This window comes from Herpailurus yagouaroundi, unplaced genomic scaffold, assembly GCF_014898765.1.
Source record: "Herpailurus yagouaroundi ecotype Mexico unplaced genomic scaffold, PumYag 200, whole genome shotgun sequence".
NCBI classification, from domain to species: Eukaryota; Metazoa; Chordata; class Mammalia; order Carnivora; family Felidae; genus Herpailurus; species Herpailurus yagouaroundi.
In genome coordinates, this window is record NW_024412431.1 from 4,783,418 (window position 1) to 4,791,543 (window position 8,126).

At 53.2% G+C, this 8,126-nt stretch overlaps 2 protein-coding genes across 7 annotated transcripts in view; one reads left to right on the plus strand and one right to left on the minus strand.

Moving 5' to 3' along the window:
- The window catches only part of BRME1 (break repair meiotic recombinase recruitment factor 1), a 20,520-nt gene extending 16,061 nt beyond the window's left edge, over window positions 1-4,459 (minus strand). For all 4 annotated transcript variants that reach the window (XM_040450097.1, XM_040450099.1, XM_040450098.1 and 1 more), the window contains exons 1-3: window positions 4,395-4,459; window positions 4,036-4,099; window positions 3,645-3,696 (exon numbers count right to left, since the gene is read on the minus strand). In XM_040450097.1, coding sequence (XP_040306031.1) covers window positions 3,645-3,696; window positions 4,036-4,099; window positions 4,395-4,426 — 148 coding nt within the window. In that variant the 5' untranslated portion in view covers window positions 4,427-4,459. The remainder of the gene's footprint in view (window positions 1-3,644; window positions 3,697-4,035; window positions 4,100-4,394) is intronic.
- A 125-nt stretch (window positions 4,460-4,584) lies between these two features.
- CC2D1A (coiled-coil and C2 domain containing 1A) overlaps window positions 4,585-8,126 on the plus strand; it is a 16,359-nt gene continuing 12,817 nt past the window's right edge. For 2 of the 3 annotated variants that reach the window (XM_040450111.1, XM_040450113.1), the window contains exons 1-2: window positions 4,585-4,866; window positions 6,425-6,560. In XM_040450111.1, the coding sequence (XP_040306045.1) occupies window positions 4,807-4,866; window positions 6,425-6,560 (196 nt within the window). In that variant the 5' untranslated portion in view covers window positions 4,585-4,806. The remainder of the gene's footprint in view (window positions 4,867-6,424; window positions 6,561-8,126) is intronic. The other variant, XM_040450112.1, reaches the window with a different exon arrangement.

The window sequence follows — 8,126 nt, forward strand, 5'->3', positions numbered from 1 at the left end:
ACCACCAGGAAACACTTGATACGACTAGATTATGTACCACTCTAGTTTTCTGTGATGCCTGCAGAATATCCATCCTGGGAAAACTGGGACCTATAGTCATCGAGTGCTAGGGAGGTGACATCTCAGCTGCTCCTCGGCCCCTTGAATATCTGCAATACCTTCCCCATCACTGAAAGCAATTAAGAGCCTAACACCTATTCGCTGAATGAAGGAAACACCCTTACACGGAAACTGCCGGTAGTGGCTGACTTGTAACACCTCTCCAAACCTGGCTCATTTTTTTTTTTTTAATTTTTTTTTTCAACGTTTTTTATTTATTTTTGGGACAGAGAGAGACAGAGCATGAACGGGGGAGGGGCAGAGAGAGAGAGGGAGACACAGAATCGCAAACAGGCTCCAGGCTCTGAGCCATCAGCCCAGAACCTGACGCGGGGCTCGAACCCACGGACCGCGAGATCGTGACCTGGCTGAAGTCGGACGCTTAACCGACTGCGCCACCCAGGCGCCCCCCTACTCATTTATTCAAAAAACAAATGATAAAGGTTGAACCTAGACAACTCCATGACAGACGCTATCCTGAGAAGTTGGGTATGTTATGATAAAACTTTGAGGCAGCATCCCACTGTTCTGCCCATCTTACAGATAAGAAAGCTGAGAGGCACCTGGAGGCCAAGGAATCTGGAATGGGATCCAGTCAGTCCAACTCCAGAGCCTGCATACTTAAGTGCACTTGAGCATTTATTGAGTACCTACTATGTACCGTGCCTCTGACCAGTGAGAACAAAAAGGCAAACCAGGTGGTCTTTCTGGAGTTCAGTGAGGTAGATCCTTTCCAACCTCAGCTAGAAGGAAACCCACTGAATGAGCCCCCCATCCCCCACATCTATCACTAGGGTCCTCGTTAGCATTCACTCGGCTGTTTGTGCTCCAGTAGACCACTGTGACTTTTCTGTAATTTTTTTGATTCTGTTATGGTTCACGTGTACCCTTTTAGAACTTTACCTTACTGCTGTGTATTTGAATTAGTGCTCCCGGCGAGAAGCAATTTTCTTTCTCCCCTGCCTAGACCCTGAGGGTCATGAGGGCAGGACCTGAGTCTGCGGCACCCTTTGATCTCATCCTTGCCCCGCCTGCCAGTGCACCCTGCTTAGGTGCCCGCGCCAGTGCTGTACTTAGAGCAAGGCTCCAACGAATGCTTCTCACGCAAGCATATTCCCACCCTGTGGTCTGCCAAAAAAGGCAAAATCGAGCAGCTTTGTTTATTTGGTTTCTTACGATGCCCAAACACCAGCTCGCTTTACTCATCCAATGGACATGTGTACCAAATAAAAAACAAAAATATCAACAGAAGTGAAGAGCCTCCCATTTCCTTCCTGTGATCTATCCCCACAGGACTAATTTAAGAAAAACTAAGGCAGAACCTTATGTTCAACACCAAAGGCCAAAGACGTTGGGAGGGAAGGGCTTCTTTCACCACCTGCCAGAATCCTCTTCCTCTGTCCCCACCCCTTCCAGGACACACAGAAACAGCTGTCCTGGGCCAGCTTGGGGTCCACCGAGCTAGGGAGGCCACTGCCAAGAGAGGCCCCAAATGACATGCTGTGGGTGGGCCTGGCTGTCCCCAGCTTCCCCCTCCAAGGTCAGTGAAATTCCTGTGTTTCCAAGCAGACTGTTGCTCATTTCTACACAAAACATTTTCAATCCGTTGCTACTTCCCCCCCCCCCCCGCCGGGGGGGGCCCCCCAAATGAGTGCTACTCCTTACGTTCATTAGCCAGTAAGTGATCATTTCTAAACTTCTACGAGGTTCAAGTTATCCTAGACAATGACAGGGAGGTGGTGCTATACTATGTAACGTTGGGCATTTTTCTTTTCGAGTGAAGAAACGTATATGTAGGTTGACAGACAAAAAGAATGTGATATCTCATAAAACAAAAAACAGATTATAGGTCGATATGTGTGATGATTCTATTTTCCAGTGAAAACACTATATTGCTGTATATATAGGAAAGTTTGGAACAAGTAGTGTAGCGAGGTTCATTTCTTGGCTTCTTATGCAATATTATGATTGATCGTTGTCCTGTGGTTTTGTTGGACATTAACCTCATGGGAAGCTGGAGGTAGGGTAGACAGAACCCTGAACTATTTTTGCAAGTTTTCTGTGAGACCAAAATTACTTTAGAATGAAGGGTTTTTTGTTTTTTTTTTTTAAGTCTGGGGGGAGAATCATAACAGCAGCATACACTTGTGTATACCTAGGGTCTATCCTCTGTGCTTTACAAATACTAATCCACATGTGAGCTCTAGGGCAGAGTTCTCCATCTCGGTACTGTTGACATTTGAGGCCAGATCATTCTGTGTTGTGGGGGGGGCTGTCCTGTGCATTCTAGGATTTTGAGCACATCCCAGGCCTCAACCCACTAAATGCCAGTCCCTGCCACCTTCCCCACATATATCAGTTGTGAAAACCAAAAATGTCGGTAGACATTTCCAGTGTTTTTCGAGGAGCAAAAAAATCCTCCCACCAGGTTGAGAATCATTGTTTGAATGGACAGGGTAGGTGCCTTTATTATCTTCTATTTACAGAAAGGAGAAACTGAGGCACAAAGTAAGTCATCTGCAATCACAGGGCAAGCATGAGAGCTGGGGTGAACCCAGTTGTTTTTTTTTTTTTTTTTACGTTTATTTGTTTATCTTGAGAGAGAGAAAGAGAACGCGATCAGAGTAGGGGCAGAGGGAGAGGGGGAGAGAGAATCCTAAGCAGGCTCCGTGCAAATCCCAGCACAGGGCCAAAATGTAGAGTTGGATACTCAACAGAATGAGCCACCCAGGCTGCCCTCAACCCAGGGTTTTGGTTCCAGAGTGAAACACTTAGCCACCAACCGATGACCCTGTAGTATATCAAAGACCTTGTAGTTGGGGGCACCCAGGCGGCTCAGTCGGTTGAGCGTCCGACTCTGGCTCAGGTCGTGATCTTGTGGTTCATGAGTTCGAGCCCCACGTCGGGCTCTGGGCTGACAGCTCGGAGCCTGGAGCCTGCTTCGGATTCTGTGTCTCCCTCTCTCTCTGCCCCTCCCCTGATCCCACTTTGTCTCTCTCTCTCAAAAATAAATAGACGTTAAAGGGGCGCCTGGGTGGCTCAGTCGGTTAAGCGTCCGACTTCAGCTCAGGTCATGATCTCGCGGTCCGTGAGTTCGAGCCCCACGTCGGGCTCTGTGCTGACAGCTTGGAGCCTGGAGCCTGCTTCGGATTCTGTGTCTCCCTCTCTTTCTGCCCCTCCCCCGTTCATGTTCTGTCTCTGTCTCAAAAATAAATAAACTTAAAAAAAATTAAAAAGTTAAGAAAAAATAGGCGTTAAAAAAAAAAAGACCTTGTAGCTCTATTCAAAGGTTGTCTCTGAGAGTGCACCCCTGCCCTAAGCTTGTGGGATCCCACCCGAGGGTGGAGGAAACTCCAGAAAGCTTTCACTTTTTTTACCATAGGCACTTTCCACAATTCACCCTTTTCTCACCAGCTCGTATGAAGTCACTCCCCCCCGCCCAGGGGCTTGGCGGGGTCGTGTTAGCATTTCTACAACAAACAGGCCCACATCCTCCCGTAACCGGAAGCAGCAATAAAGACGTGTCAACTTGAGTGTCCAAATACCTGAAGTCCGAAGCTTTTTCCTCTTGGTCATTTTATCCCTCCTTTGAGAAATCTGAAAATGAGCACAATCCCATCAGGCTGCCGGGACGCGGGGTGGGGGCAGGGGGCGGGGGGACGGGGGGGGGGAGGTCCTGGGCCCCGAGGGAACATGGTGGGGGGGGAGTCACAGCCACCTCAGGCCACGGCCCGCCCGCCCGCCTGGGAAGCCCTGGGGACACGGCTCTAGTCCCCACGTCGGGACAGAACATGGGAAGCGCCGTCCCTCTCCGCTCTGGTCGGAGGCCCTTCCAGGGACACCCGAGGACCCTGGAAGGAGCCACCTGGGGCCCTTCAAAGGGTCAGGGAGCCCTGTGGGGGATGCCTGGGGCCGTCCAGACAAGTCGACACCGACCTGGGCCACAGAAGTTGTCAAGGTCCCTCTGTCCTGATCAGGAACTGGGTAGGTCTGCCTGGATCTGTCGGGGAACAACTCGGTTAAATTACTTGCATTAGAATTTTCTGAGAAAATGAAGGGCAAAAGTTGGCCCTCACGGAGGCCGGGGGTCTGGCGCTGACTGTGGAGGGGGGAAGGGCGGAGAAGGCCCGAAGCCCGAGCGCTGTGGGCCCGACTTCCGGGGGCCGGACCCACACTAACCCTACCCCGGCCACCTAAAAATATGGAATGTCCAGACCCGGGCCGCCAGGAGAGGCCAAAGCCCGCAGGTGGCCGCGCGACGCCGCGAACCGCGCGGCGGACACCGCCCCTCACACCTGCGCGCGCGCTCCACCTCTTTCCCGCGCATTCACGGCACCGCCGTGCGCAGGCGCGATGGCAGCACCGCCCCCGCCCCCGCGCGCACGCCCCGCCTCTTTCCCGCGCGGCCCGCGGCCCGCCCACCGCCCGGCAGTGCGCACGCGTGCCCGCGCACTGCCTGCCGGGAGTTGTAGTTTCAGTGCGGCGGGCCCAGCAAGTCCAGTGGCTGCGCTCCGGTGCCGCGCCGCCGCGGCCGAGGCGGAAGTGGGGCGGCCACCCCCGGGGTCGAGGGCGCGGGGTCAGCGGTCGCGGGGCGCCAACCAGGGGCGCGGGGCTCAGGAAGTGCGCGTGCGCGGCGATAGGCCCCAGGGGAGGAGGCAGGGCAAGGCCAGGCGAGGTGGCCAGTGGTCTGGGCATCCTGCCTGGAAGATGCACAAGAGGAAGGGACCCCCGGGGCCCCCCGGCCGAGGTGCCGCCGCCGCCCGCCAGGTGAGTCTATAACCCACGGCCCCGCCTAGAGAACCGTTCTCACCCCTATCACAGGTTCAGAGGAGGGCCCCACCCACCAGGGGAACCGATCACCACCCTCAGGTGAGCCCCGGTCCCCGCCTTCCAGATGAGGTTCTGCCCCCAAAGTGGGGCCTAGTGGCCCCGGCTCCCCAGCTCCTCAGCTCTTGGCGCCCCGCCCTGGGCTCAGAGCCACCTGTTGCCGAAGCCTCTCCAGTTTGGGAGGGGAAGGCCTCGGACCTGAGATAAGGGTAGTTAATGTACTCCTGGTTTGGACACTCATGGAACCTCGCATCAGCCAGGCCAAGTCAGACTTTCTATCCCCACTGTACAGATGAGGACACTGAGGCCCAGAGAGGTGAAGACAGCTTCCCAAGGTCATAGGGATTAACAGCTTGGCCAGGGCTAAGTGCAAAATCCAGAGCGGCTGCCATGAGCCCACGGGACTGTGTCTGGTCGTTCTTTTCCCTCTTCCGTCTCCTCTGCCCCAGGCACCTGGAAGGTTTGATTTTTCTTAGCTTTGGTGGAAGGAGCTCAGGCCATAGTTTAGTGCCCGGGTATTAGAATCTGGCCAACCTGGAGTTCCCTGCTGGCCTCTGCATGTTGGACACTCAGCTTCACAGCTCTTACACCTGTTTCCTCGTCTGTAAAATGGAGGCCCTGAGAGTCCCTGTGTCACAGCACAGTTGTGAAAATTCACTGGAATAGTTTATGGAAAGTGCTAGAACCTAACACTCAATAAGCAGAACTTATTTTGTTTAATGTTTATTTATTTTGGGGAGACAGAGAGACAGAGTGGGGGAGGGGCATAGAGAGAAGGAGACACAGAATCTGAAGCAGGCTCCAGGCTCTGAGCCGTCAGCACAGAGCCCGACGCGGGACTCGAACCCACAAAGCGCGGGATCATGACCTGGGCCGAAGTCAGACACTCAACCGACTGAGCCAATAAGCGTAACTTATTACTGTTGAAAGGAGCCATACGTAGTAGCCAGTATTTGCCCATTCTGACCGACAGAAAAGGCCGTTTTGTGTAGTTCAGTGTAATATCATCACATCACGATTGGTCATTAGCTGGGACGGGATAGGAAGACAGGTCTGTTACACAATGAAAACCCCGCTTTCAGTTTCTATGTTGTCTGGGCTTCTATTTGCTCTTGATAACTCCAGGCTTCCTGTGTGGCCCCCTCTGCTGAGTATGCTGGAAGGAAAAGCCCAGGTGTACCGAGTGGCTTAGCTTTGGGCAGGGTGTAGGGCCTGTCTTTCCCACTGAACTCAGTCAGCAGCACATTGTGGGTGTGGGCTCGGAGCAGGGAGCAGGGTCTCTCTGCCTGCCCTTTGCCCTGGCTTGATCTAGGCCAGAGGGCCTGGCCCATCTTGGAACATTCTCAACCCATTCCAGCCTCCTGGCACTTCCCTGGGGAAATTACTTTCCCTCCGAGACCTGGGTTTCCTTCCTGAGGGAAACCTGGGTCTGTCCTGGTTGCCTCTGGACAGGTGGGGTGCATTCCAAGGTCTGACTGGACCCTTACTGTTCCCTCAGCTGGGCCTGCTGGTTGACCTCTCCCCAGACGGCCTTATGATCCCCGAGGACGGAGTTAACGATGAGGAACTGGAGGCCGAGTTCTTGGCCTTGGTGGGGGGCCAGCCCCAAGTCCTGGAGAAGCTCAAAGGCAAAGGTGAGACTCTCAACACACCCCTGAACATTCTCTGAGCACCTGCTGTGGGCAGGACTCAGCCCTGGGCCCTGGGGAGAAGGGGGAAAGGAGACGGAGAAGGTCTCTGCCCTCCTAGAACCCGCAGCCTGGGTTAAGAGGTTAAGCGATCAGCTCTGGACCCAGAGTGAGGGTTCAAATCCCAGTTGTGCTGCCTACTGGCTGTGTGACTGATGAGTCCTAGCACCTGTGTGGACTTCGGTTTCCCCGTCTGTAAAATGGGAATAATAACTGCCCTTAGTCACAGTAGTTCATCTTCTCGTGTGTGTAAAGTACTTCACACAGGATCTCACATTTCCTCCAACACGCTGTCCCATGATCAGGTTGGGGTGAGGGAAGCACAGAGGGATGGGGGAGACCTGTGAGCTGGGGCCAGGTGCCCGCAAGAGACACCCACAATAAGGATGGTCAGCAGAAGAGCTAGAAAGTACGGCTGGGAGGCCCAGCGCATGCCAAGCCTTCCCCCCTCCCCCCGTGGGAGGTGACAGGGTCAGCAACACTGCAGTGGGGTTTGGGGCTGGAGCTCCAAGGGGAGACGGAACCTTTATACTTGTTAGCTAATTCAGTCCATTCTCATTATTAACGGATTCTATATTTGTGAATTCACCAACGGGCTAAACTTTATTGTGTAACACCAAAATCAATAGTCGGGGAGGTTTGGCAATTCCTTGCGGGCATGCACAGAGCTGCAGAAAGTTTGAGTCGCTCACCTTACGCGGTCCCAGCTGAGAGAGAGCAAGATGACCATCGGCCTTCTTGTCTCAGGGCTTCAAGTAAACACGTGTCCTTCTCACAGTCTGTGTAAGGCTGCATTTTGCTCATTTTGGCACTCTGTGTGGTACATTTTGCTGTTCAGAATGGCACTAAAGTCTGGCGCTTAGAGCTGTCTCGTGTCTTTAAGGGCAAGAAGTTTGTGATGCGTCTTATGGAGGAAATACGCTAGCAGATAAACTTCATTCAGACACAAGTAGCCTTGAGTTCAATGTTAACAAACCAACAACATATATTTAAAAAGGTATAGTTAGCATTGAACAAGGTTATGCATCGGCCGGTTGACGAAACTGTGCCCAGAGGCTCATGGGATCCTAACCTTGTATTTCCTCTAGGGGCAGTGGTCCAGTACTTGCTAAGTCAGTGTTGAAGGCACTTTTATAGGACGTAGGTAATGCAAATAATGAGAATAATTCGAATGACAAAGCGCTGATGATGTGCTTTTCTAGAACTTCATTTACCTTGAGTCCTCACGATGCGTGTGTGAGGGAGAAACTTGCCCTCGTCTAATAGGTGGGAAGACTGAGGCCCAGGGAGGTCACGTGACTTGCCCAGGGCTCCACAGTAAGAAAGCTGCAGAGCCAGGGTTGGAAGTCCGGCTTGATAAGCACGAGAGGAGGCTGATAGGATTAGCGGGATCATACCTGGTGGGCCTGAGGGCAGTAGGGTGCCATGGAAGGGCCAGTAGGGGGGCATGCTGCCCTATTCTTTAGGGCCATGGGTAACTGGGACAGGAGGCTGGGGACACTTTTTTTTTTT